Source organism: Gigantopelta aegis, chromosome 4 (genome assembly GCF_016097555.1).
Source record: "Gigantopelta aegis isolate Gae_Host chromosome 4, Gae_host_genome, whole genome shotgun sequence".
NCBI classification, from domain to species: Eukaryota; Metazoa; Mollusca; class Gastropoda; order Neomphalida; family Peltospiridae; genus Gigantopelta; species Gigantopelta aegis.
The window spans coordinates 108,773,023-108,786,211 of record NC_054702.1 but is presented as its reverse complement, the minus strand read 5'-3'; the positions used below and the strand labels follow the sequence as shown (position 1 = coordinate 108,786,211).

Sequence of the window (13,189 nt, the reverse complement as noted above, 5' to 3'; positions counted from 1 at the left end):
ATCTTTTTTCTTTTATTATTTTTTTTGGATGGTATTATTCAGTAATGGTCACTAAAAATACTTTGTCCTAATCAAATAATAAGACACCACACACAACAATGTAATATTATCTTCCCTGCCTTCATACTTTTTTTCTTTCTTTTTTTAAATCATACTTTAAAATATCATTTCTACCCAGCCAACTTGCTTAAATGTACTGGATCAACTATTTTAAGCCTAGTCCAAGGCTGGAGATGACATAATCTGACTGACATGTATTCCAATGATCACTTAACTAAAACTGCATAAGTACAAACATATAAAATTAAAATGGTGAACTCTTATTACTGTTATCTCTCAAAAGACACATTAAATAGATTTCTTTTAAACTGGTTTTATCTTCAGTACTTGAAAGACGATTCTCAGCATGATATTTCCATATGTATGGACCTAGACGATCTGGGCCTCACTCCACAAAGGGATAATAGCACTGAGATCACCGTAAGTGCAAAATTACCTTATGCACTTTAGGTGAGCTTAGCGTTAAGATCCCTTCGTGGACAGAGCCCCTGATATGTATTGACAACACTGTGATGACCTAGATGATTTGGTTCTTGTATTAAACTGTGACATGTATTGACAGCACTGTGATGACCTAGATGATCTGGTTCTTCTGTATTAAACTGTGACATGTATTGACAGCACTGTGAGGACCTAGATGATTTGGTTCTTCCTGTATTAAACTGTGACATGTATTGACAGCACTGTGATGACCTAGATGATCTGGTTCTTCTGTATTAAACTGTGACATGTATTGACAGCACTGTGAGGACCTAGATGATCTGGTTCTTCCTGTATTAAACTGTGACATGTATTGACAGCACTGTGAGGACCTAGATGATCGGGTTCTTCTGTATTAAACTATGACATATTTTTAGCATTGTACTGTGTAATGATCTAGATGATCTGGTTCTTCCTGTATTAAACTGCAACATGTACTGGAAGAACTATGTTGACTTAGATGGTTTAGTTCTTCTTGTATTAAACTATAACATGTATTGACAGCACTGTGAGGACCTAGATGATCTGATTCTTCTGTATTTAACTGCAACATGTATTGGAAGAACTATGTTGACTTAGATGGATTAGTTCTTCTTGTATTAAACTATAACATGTATTGACAGCACTGTGAGGACCTAGATGATCTGATTCTTCTGTATTAAACTGCAACATGTATTGGAAGAACTATGTTGACTTAGATGGTTTAGTTCTTCCTGTATTAAACTATAACATGTATTGGCAGCAATGTGTGGACCTTGATAATATGTTCTAGGCTTTGGTTCTGCATAGATTAAACTGCAACAATGTACAGGAACAGCACCACCAACCTAGATGTTCTATGCTCTTGCTCTTCATCACTGTCTGAACCAAGATGTATAATGCACTTAGGACATATTCTCTTATCAAGTGTGACATGTGACACTGAGCGAGAATGGTGATGCTCTTCCATAGAATGGATGTTCAAGTATCACACTGTGACATACATATGGGCAGAGCTGAGCGAACCTGGATGTGCTGTATCCCCGGGTCTGTCCCTTTATAGTGCTGAGCACCACCCTCTGAAATAACAAGGATGACATACATAAATATCAAGATACAAGTGTATTTCTTTGAAACCCATTAGTTAATAACTGCAGCTAAGTGATCTACTGGTCACAGTTAATGTGATATGAGCTAAAATAAACTATTAATTCAAGGGCTTAAATGCCAAAGAACTATCTGAGTGTCCGACTATGACAAATTTGTCATCAAATGTGATCATAAAAGCTGTTGAAAATGAAGGAATAAAATAAAACATTTTAATGATTTTATGCTATACAAATCATAACGACCGTTACCAATGACTACCTCGAAGCATACATTGAACATCCTTTTGTTTTATGCTATACAAATCATAACGACCGTTACCAATGACTACCTCGAAGCATACATTGAACATCCTTTTGTTTTATGCTATACAAATCATAACGACCGTTACCAATGACTACCTCGAAGCACATTGAACATCCTTTTGTTTTATGCTATACAAATCATAACGACCGTTACCAATGACTACCTCGAAGCATACATTGAACATCCTTTTGTTTTATGCTATACAAATCATAACGACCGTTACCAATGACTACCTCGAAGCACATTGAACATCCTTTTGTTTTATGCTATACAAATCATAACGACCGTTACCAATGACTACCTCGAAGCATACATTGAACATCCTTTTGTTTTATGCTATACAAATCATAACGACCGTTACCAATGACTACCTCGAAGCACATTGAACATCCTTTTGTTTTATGCTATACAAATCATAACGACCGTTACCAATGACTACCTCGAAGCACATTGAACATCCTTTTGTTTTATGCTATACAAATCATAACGACCGTTACCAATGACTACCTCGAAGCATACATTGAACATCCTTTGTTTTATGCTATACAAATCATAACGACCGTTACCAATGACTACCTCGAAGCACATTGAACATCCTTTTGTTTTATGCTATACAAATCATAACGACCGTTACCAATGACTACCTCGAAGCATACATTGAACATCCTTTTGTTTTATGCTATACAAATCATAACGACCGTTACCAATGACTACCTCGAAGCACATTGAACATCCTTTTGTTTTATGCTATACAAATCATAACGACCGTTACCAATGACTACCTCGAAGCACATTGAACATCCTTTTGTTTTATGCTATACAAATCATAACGACCGTTACCAATGACTACCTCGAAGCATACATTGAACATCCTTTTGTTTTATGCTATACAAATCATAACGACCGTTACCAATGACTACCTCGAAGCACATTGAACATCCTTTGTTTTATGCTATACAAATCATAACGACCGTTACCAATGACTACCTCGAAGCACATTGAACATCCTTTTGTTTTATGCTATACAAATCATAACGACCGTTACCAATGACTACCTCGAAGCACATTGAACATCCTTTTGTTTTATGCTATACAAATCATAACGACCGTTACCAATGACTACCTCGAAGCACATTGAACATCCTTTTGTTTTATGCTATACAAATCATAACGACCGTTACCAATGACTACCTCGAAGCATACATTGAACATCCTTTTGTTTTATGCTATACAAATCATAACGACCGTTACCAATGACTACCTCGAAGCACATTGAACATCCTTTTGTTTTATGCTATACAAATCATAACGACCGTTACCAATGACTACCTCGAAGCATACATTGAACATCCTTTTGTTTTATGCTATACAAATCATAACGACCGTTACCAATGACTACCTCGAAGCATACATTGAACATCCTTTTGTTTTATGCTATACAAATCATAACGACCGTTACCAATGACTACCTCGAAGCACATTGAACATCCTTTTGTTTTATGCTATACAAATCATAACGACCGTTACCAATGACTACCTCGAAGCATACATTGAACATCCTTTTGTTTTATGCTATACAAATCATAACGACCGTTACCAATGACTACCTCGAAGCACATTGAACATCCTTTTGTTTTATGCTATACAAATCATAACGACCGTTACCAATGACTACCTCGAAGCATACATTGAACATCCTTTTGTTTTATGCTATACAAATCATAACGACCGTTACCAATGACTACCTCGAAGCATACATTGAACATCCTTTTGTTTTATGCTATACAAATCATAACGACCGTTACCAATGACTACCTCGAAGCACATTGAACATCCTTTTGTTTTATGCTATACAAATCATAACGACCGTTACCAATGACTACCTCGAAGCATACATTGAACATCCTTTTGTTTTATGCTATACAAATCATAACGACCGTTACCAATGACTACCTCGAAGCACATTGAACATCCTTTTGTTTTATGCTATACAAATCATAACGACCGTTACCAATGACTACCTCGAAGCATACATTGAACATCCTTTTGTTTTATGCTATACAAATCATAACGACCGTTACCAATGACTACCTCGAAGCATACATTGAACATCCTTTTGTTTTATGCTATACAAATCATAACGACCGTTACCAATGACTACCTCGAAGCACATTGAACATCCTTTTGTTTTATGCTATACAAATCATAACGACCGTTACCAATGACTACCTCGAAGCACATTGAACATCCTTTTGTTTTGAAGTGGTAACCAACAAATAATACTCACCATCCTCAACAATGCCTTGGTCCTGTATGGTGTAGATGAATGCAGTGAATGGAGATATGGGAGATTTGGCCACCATCACCTACAACAGACAACAACATGTCAGTCAGAGCAAGATCACTGTCACAGCTGTGTCAAATAAAGAAGAAAAAAACCCCACCCAAAAACAATGGTAAAGCCACATCATAATAAAAATAAAGCTATTTTGAAAAGAGTATCATGTCATCATCTGATATGTGACAGAGCTGAGCAGAGAAGAGCAAATCATGTCACAGCATTGTACAGCATAGCAGGGCAGGGCTGATTTTATGCACTTGAGGTCATGATTTAATGCATGCTGAACGCAATGTGAAGTACAACTAAACCATGTGATCAGCTGTGGCAGCACAACACACACTGATGTCTAGGATATAGCTCATGTTCTACCATTGATTGCATGTAATCACATCTTTAAGATAAAGTTGCAGAAATACAGTAAAACCAACCCCAGATTCTTGTCTTTATGCATGAAGATTAGCATGAACCGTATGCATTTTTTTTTACCTTCCCTCACATTTGTACATGCCAGACAAACAGCTTGTTTGATATCAGAGAGAAGTTCAAGATAATCGTGTGTGGTGGCAATATATATACAGAACATCCCTATATCCCCACCTTCAACTGCCACTAAACAACTTGTTTGTTGTCAGTATATGAGAAGCTGAAGATAATCGTGTGTGGTGGCTGTAGATACAGAATACATCCCCCAGAACCCTCACTGATATGTCATATAAACAATTTGTTTACTGTAGTGCAGGACAAGCTGAAGATAATCAAGCTGAAGATATCAAGCTGAAGATAATCAAGCTGAAGATATCAAGCTGAAGATAATCAAGTTGAGTATAATCTTGTGTGGTGGCTGTAGACACACTGGATACACCCACCTGTCGTTTTTCCCCATCAAGGTACTGAAGAATCAGTCTTGTGTTCACACTGTGACTCCAGGTGTTACCAAGAGCTACTGTCACGTAACTGCCATCACCAGCAAGACTTTGTTCAGAAGTTTCTAAATAAAAAATTAAAAAATATATAAATATATAGTAATTGAAAACAGATGTATTGACTGATCCACTGATGTGATTCACATAAATGAGCAAACATGAGACCACTCTAAATTTTGAACTACAAATATGTGCATCTGTTGAAACCATGAACCTGTAGCCATTAGTCTTCAGTACAAGCATATAGAACTGGTTAAGTAGGACTGAACATATGTCTTAAAAATAGATGTGTAACATGTCTTTCAAAAAACAATTCCCCAAAAGATACATACCACATTGTCCAGCTGTTCCTCTGTTCTGGGGCCCAAATCGTGTTGTTATTTGGTTAGTGACCACAATCTAAAATAAATACAGTCTTGTCAAAGAAACATACTAAATTCAGATTTGTGGAAAGCAATATTGCTATTGCAGTATGTTTTGTTTAACGACACCACTAGATCACATTTATTTATTAATCATCAGCTATTGGATGTCAACCATTTGATAACTGAGTCATTTCCTGATGATGTTAATAGTATATTAATGAAATGTTCACAAAATAGTTTTAACTCATAATTGTGATTTGTAGTCTTCAGAGGAAACCTGCTACATTTTTTCCATTAGTAGCAAGGGATCTTTCATATGCCCCATCCCACAGACAGGATAGTACATACCATGACCTTTGATTTACCAGCTGTGATGCACTAGCTGGAATGACAAATAGCCCAATGACTGGTATCGATCATAGACCGACCATGCATCACTGGGCTACATCCTGCTTAAGCACAGTATGGACTTAGTGTTTCTTCTTTAAACATTCTTCTACATTCATCACACAAATAAAATATAGTATTACCATTAGTATAGGGGTAATTATTACAGCCTTACTTTCAACAGATTACAATTAAGGTTAAAATATAAACAGTTCAAACCACATATGAAATACAATAAATAAAATAAATATATTTACTAAAAGTTATATAAAAACTAAATGATAAGCAACTACTGTTGGTTTCTTTTTCAACTGATATAATAATTATAACAATCATAACTAATTTCAGTATAATGCACTGATTATAAAACTGACTTCAATATACAATACTGATTTTTGGCCTCATTTCAACACAATGTACAAATAAAGTTTAATTTTTTTTATGCATTGCAATAGATCACAGAGTATGGCATGTTTTGTTAGCAGGTGTGTTAAGACTGTTGCCTTCTTTACCTAAGTGTTTGTCGGGAGAATTTAATACACTTTCACTTGACTGGGTACTATTTACCTGCCACACATCACAGTGCATGCCATTAAATCAAAGACCTTGAGACATGACCCCCTTCACACATGATATCCAATTGCTTTCAACACCAATAAGACCAGTTTACTCTCTTCATGAGACTTTTTAACAACAGCTACACAAGTCTACCACACACAGTGTAGGGGGGGCTGTCTCAAAACTCACACTTTAATCAGTTATCTTTACTTGCATTTTTATTCCATTAAAAGATCACCTTATATCTCACTAAATGTACAAAAAATAATTATAATAAACATACTGCTTGCCCCAGTCTTTTGGTGCAAATTATAATCAAGGTTTAATGTCAAGGTTAAACAAAATAATTCTGAAGCAATTAAAGAGAACAATCAAATAATTCAAATGTAAACTTTGAATATCCCTGAAAGTTTTAAAACCATAAACTAAATCACCATTCTGTGCAATAAGCTGTAAATGACTACAAAGATAGGATACTGATATAAATATTTTAAACAATGGTTTATTTCATAATAAAATATTTTTAACAAACTTCAAAGATTCAAGCATGCTATTCATTTTCAATGATATCAAGACCGTATGAAACTGTTTTAAAATTTCTTTATATAACATAAAATGCACTTATCAAGCAATATGATATAGACATGAATAGTGAACTACAGTCTTGAAGAGGTTTTGAAAGCTCCCCCTGCAAGCTATCGCACCATCAATCTGGTTGTGTATTATACAACATCCTAACATTAATGTTAACACTGTTAGAACATCCCCACTGACTGCATAGCTAGGGTGACATTAAATCCGAGATCACAGGCTCAGGGTGTGCCTCAACAATGTGGTGTGGGGATCCCTGTGTTTGGATAGCACTGGAGGTGTTTTCACAGGAAAACCGATCCCCACATGCACAGGGTGAGGTGTCATCCTTCACTAATAAGCCCCAGTCTTCCAGTCTGCCCAGCTTAGGTTCACACACAATACAACATCAAACCACTGACCAAGTCATTATGTCTACCAACAGATCAGAGGGAATGGGAGAAAAATGCAAAATGCAAAAAAAAAGAAAAGAAAGTATAGCGTCACTTAAAATGGTAAATTATGTATATCAAATAACATGTGAGAGTAAAAGCTGGAAATGTGATCACAGAATATAGTGAAGTACAAACACTGACCAATTTAAAGAAGACAAACACTCATAAACAGCTTTTGTGTCATGCATCTCATAATAGTAATAAATCTGAAGTATTTTTTTCTTTTTCGAATCTGATTACAATTGGTACTAATGGCTTACATTTTCTTATCTGTTAAAATATTAATACTTGTATGTTCCCAAGAATATTCATGCATAATTCATGTAAGTCAATAGCTTTAAAACTAAAACTTGGAAAAGTTTGTATGGAGAACTTCAGGCTCGTGTGTGACATGAAAAACAAAACAAAAACATCATGAAAATTTATTTTAATTCCTAATATTTTGTGTTTCACATTACATAAATCTAGTCTACAATATAGTCTAAAAATATTAAAAACTTCTCCAAATGTCGGTCTAGGATCAATCCCCATTGGTGGACCCATTGGGCTATTTCTCGGTCCAACCAGTGCTCCACAACTGGTATTACAAAGGCCGTGGTATATACCATCCTGTCTGGGATAATGTATATAAAAGATCCCTTGCTGCTAATCGAAAATAGTTCATGAAGTGGCGACAGCAGGTTTTCTCTTTCAATATCTGTGTGGTCCTTAACCATATGTCTGACGCCATATAACCGTAAATAAAATGTGTTGAGTGCATCGTTAAATAAAACATTTCCTTCCTTCCTTCTATTAAATTTTCAAAATCACATATCATATCATATTCTGTAAAGTAGACAGCTGCAATATATTGCAATGCAATGAACATGAACAAATATTTGGTGTCATACAGTCTCCAAGGTGGTTAATTTTTCCAGAATACCAATAATAGATGGCCAATTGGTCCAGTGTATAGCGTGATACAGTAAGGGATGTTTTTAATTATTTTTAAAATAACAACTTTTTTTTAGAATACCAATACTAAATGACCAATGGTTCCAGTGCTCAATGCAGAAGAAACAGGTTGTTTTATATTATTTTAAAAATAATTGTGTTTTACCCAGAATACCAATCCACTGTTTCCAGTACAGAATGTGGTACACTTAAAGGTTGTGTTTTTTATTATTAAAACCCCCCAGAAGTTTACCCCAGAATACCAATACTAGATGGCCATAGGTTCCAGTGCTCAATGTGGAACAAAAATTTTGTTTTATATATTATTTTTAAAATATCCCCCCCCCCCCAGAATATCAATACAAATGTACTAGATAGCCACTGTCTCCAGTGCAGAATGTGGTACAGGTAAAGGTTGTGTTTTTTATTATTAAACCCCCCAGATGTTTACCTCAGAATACCAATACTAGATGGCCATAGGTTCCAATGCACAATGTGGTACCGAAAGTTATTCCATTGTGACAGTGGACTGCATTATTAACACTTTCCACATGGTGGACCACAAAGGAGAGCCTGGGGGAGAGAGGGGTCTATTTACCATCATGTGGGAGTTAATACATTGTCAATGACTTGTGTTCAGTCAATGTGAGAAGCAGCTGATTTGTGTTGTCTCACTAGAACTGTTTTAATTTGCCACTGTCTCCTGCTAAGTTCCGTTTCACAAGGCAAACAAAGACTGAGTGTGCAATCAGGAAGTGGCACACATGATAACATGCCAGGGGCCCTCAAAAGATGAGAGAATGAAAACAAATCCCCTGATACTGTCCCAGAATACAGGTGCAATAACACACGCCATGTGGGAACACACAGTCAATGGGCGCTCTCATGCAATTTCCACATGCTGGAATACTTGGGCCATAAGCTCCATTTTGTCAGAAAACAAAGGATGGATAGTTAGATTGTGTAAACACTGAAGGTCTGTAGGCAATAAACTAAGCTGTAAATACATCTAAATGATGTTTCACAGTTTCAGGTATTAATAATAATCAGTGCTGCAAACTTTCTAAAATTGTAATAAGAGACTATTGTAACAAACTTATTTGGGTGTTCTATACAATTAAAATAGATTTAATGTTGCAATACAAATATTTGACAATTAAAATAATTGTCCAACAGAATATTTACCATAAACTGACAAAATAATACTATACATCACAGACTTCTTGTGGCAAATGTGACAGTTACATGTACATGGTTTATCGACAAGTTAGAACAACTTAATTTACCACTGATATGGTAGCATATGAATAATACTGAATGATGACAACTAGGATGCCAACAAGGATGCCAACTACAATGGCAACTAGGATGACCAATGGGATGACAACTGGGATGACCACTAGAATGACAAGCAGGACGACTATTGGGATGACAACTGAGATGACCAATGGGATGACAACTAGGATAACAGGTATGACAACTACAATGATAACTAGGATGACACTGGAATGACAAGCAGGATGACCACTGGGATGACAACTGAGATGACCAATGGGATGACAACTAGGATGACAACTACAATGATAACTAGGATGACCACTGGAATGACAAGCAGGATGACAACTAGGATGACCACTAGAATGACAACTGAGATGACCACTGGGACGACAACTGAGACGACCACTGGGACGACAACTGAGACGACCACTGGGATGACCACAGAGATGACCACTGGGATGACAACTGAGATGACCACTGGGATGACAACTGAGATGACCACTGAGATGACCACTGGGATGACAACTGAGATGACCACTGGGGTAACAACTGAGATGACCACAGGGATGACAACTGAGATGACCACAGGGATGACAACTAGGGTGGCAAATGGGATGACAACTAGGATGACAACTACAATGATAACTAGTATGACACTGGGATGACCACTGGAATGACAAGCAGGATGACCACTGGGATGACAACTAGGATGACCACTAGGATGACCACAGGGATGACCACTGGGATGACAACTGAGATGACAACTGGGATGACAACTGAGATGACCACAGGGATGATCACTGGGATGACAACTGGGATGACCACAGGGGTGACCACAGGGATGCCCACAGGGATGACAACTGAGATGACCACAAGGATGACAACTGAGATGACCACAGGGATGACAACTGGGATGACCACAGGGATGACAACTGAGATGACCACTGGGATGACCACTAGGATGACTAGTATGACCACAGGGATGATACCTACCTTAAACAATGTCTACAAACATGACTTAAAGTTATTAATTACTTAAATTACAAATTTAACTCACTAAAAATATATGATTCACAGACATAACATTAGGAATATAAGTAAGATGTAATAAATGTTTTCAGACAAGATTAAAATCAAACAAATATATGGATTAAAAAGTTTGTTTTGTTTAACATCACTAGACTAAAAAAAGAAAAAAGGGAGGTGGGTCAGCCATGTGTTATTTTAAAGCAGTATTCATTTAATAACGGTACACGTGGCCATCTAACATTACATGTGTCGTACACCAATCAGTTTCGCTTTACACTTCTCTTGCGAGTTCAAGCATTTGAGGAGCATTCCGAATGGCCACGGCAGAACAAAACAGTTGGCAAAAGCGATCATCATTGCGGTGTTGAGGAGACAGCGTCACACTGACACAATGTGATTCTCAGAGGAATCCTGCGTGCAGCTTCCCACAGTTAGGCAGTAATAGGTTTATGATGAGTGCGTGCACCAGATAGCTGGCCCCGGAAAATGAACACCATCACTTGGGTATTTTAGTTCATGTGATTTACTCTATCTCTGTCTTTCTCCAGTGATCGGGCTGTTTCTGCAGGCCAACAGGTTTATCACAGAGAAGTCAAGTCTTCTGACTCCTTCCTGCAACACATCTGGAAACACTTTCGTAATTGAAAAGTCAACACTCAATTATCCAGGCATGAAGACAATGGCACTTAGAATGCTGTGTTTTTCACAGGGATTGCATGTCAACTGAAGTGTCACAATCCACAAATATCTACAGGTACCTGGTAAATCATGCTCAGATTTACTAAATAGGTCCAGACACCACTATCAACTCCCAACTAGCATCACTGCTGACACAAAAATTATTGTAAGAGTTAAGATAATTACTGGCCTTGGTAATCAGACTTGAATAATTACTGGCCTTAGTAATCAGACTTGAATAATTACTGGCCTTAGTAATCAGACTTGAATAATTACTGACCTTGATAATCAGACTTGAATAATTACTGGCCTTGATAATCAGACTTGAATAATTACTGGCCTTGGAAATCAGACTTAAATAATTACTGACCGGCCTCGGTGGCGTCGTGGCAGGCCATCGGTCTACAGGCTGGTAGGTACTGGGTTCGGATCCCAGTCGAGGCATGGGATTTTTAATCCAGATACCGACTCCAAACCCTGAGTGAGTGCTCCACAAGGCTCAATGGGTAGGTGTAAACCACTTTCACCGACCAGTGATCCATAACTGGTTCAACAAAAGCCATGGTTTGTGCTATCCTGCCTGTGGGAAGCGCAAATAAAAGATCCCTTGCTGCCTGTCGTAAAAAGAGTAGCCTATGTGGCTACAGCGGGTTTCCTCTAAAAACAGTGTCAGAATGACCATATGTTTGACGTCCAATAGCCGATGATAAGATAAAAAATCAATGTGCTCTAGCGACGTCGTTAAATAAAACAAACTTTACTTTTAAATAATTACTGGCCTTGGTAATCAGACTTGAATAATTACTGGCCTTGATAATCAAAAGTTAAGATAATTACTGGCCTTGGTAATCAGACTTGAATAATTACTGGCCTTAGTAATCAGACTTGAATAATTACTGACCTTGATAATCAGACTTGAATAATTACTGGTCTTGGTAATCAGACTTGAATAATTACTGGCCTTGGTAATCAGACTTAACTAGCATCCCCACCAACACCAAAGTATTGGTCTATATAATTCCTGGCCTCCAACTTAAAGTAATTACCGGCCTTGGTAATCAGAGTGAAGATAATTACCAGTCTTGGTAATCAGAGTGAAGATAATTACCAGTCTTGGTAATCAGAGTGAAGATAATTACCAGTCTTGGTAATCAGACTAAAGGTTCAGAGCTATTGGCTTCATATCCCTGTACTCCGACACAGTTTCACCGCCTCACTGAGAACAAACTACTTTCTAACCACTAACAACTAACCACTGACCCAGTGTTCGAGACAGGACCATTTTGCAGGTGCCACTATCTCAACAAAGAAAGAAAAAGAAAGAAATGTTTTATTTAACGACGCATTCAACACATTTTATTTACGGTTATATGGCGTCAGACATATGGTTAAGAACCACACAGATTTTGAGGAAACCCGCTGTCGCCACTTCATGGGCTACTCTTTCCGATTAGCAGCAAGGGATCTTTTATTTGCACTTCCCACAGGCAGGATAGCACAAACCATGGCCTTTGTTGAACCAGTTATGGATCACTGGTCGGTGCAAGTGGTTTACACCTACCCATTGAGCCTTGCGGAGCACTCACTCTATCTCAACAAATAAATGGACAGTATAGACTACAATCATCCTCCTGTATGTCAAGTGTGTATGTCCTGGCCAGTGATTTAATTTAATTCTAATATGTTAATGAATCAATTCAGCCCATAATGCTAGATGGCAGCATCCAAAAGCAAAATTTA

The 13,189-nt window shown here is 37.3% G+C and overlaps 1 protein-coding gene across 1 annotated transcript in view; it reads right to left on the bottom strand.

Moving 5' to 3' along the window:
* The window catches only part of LOC121371722 (DNA repair protein RAD51 homolog 2-like), a 36,411-nt gene continuing 23,222 nt past the window's right edge, over positions 1-13,189 (bottom strand). The window contains exons 7-10 of the mRNA XM_041497822.1: positions 5,529-5,595; positions 5,140-5,261; positions 4,220-4,298; positions 1-1,598 (exon numbers count right to left, since the gene is read on the bottom strand). Coding sequence (XP_041353756.1) covers positions 1,501-1,598; positions 4,220-4,298; positions 5,140-5,261; positions 5,529-5,595 — 366 coding nt within the window. The 3' untranslated portion in view covers positions 1-1,500. The remainder of the gene's footprint in view (positions 1,599-4,219; positions 4,299-5,139; positions 5,262-5,528; positions 5,596-13,189) is intronic.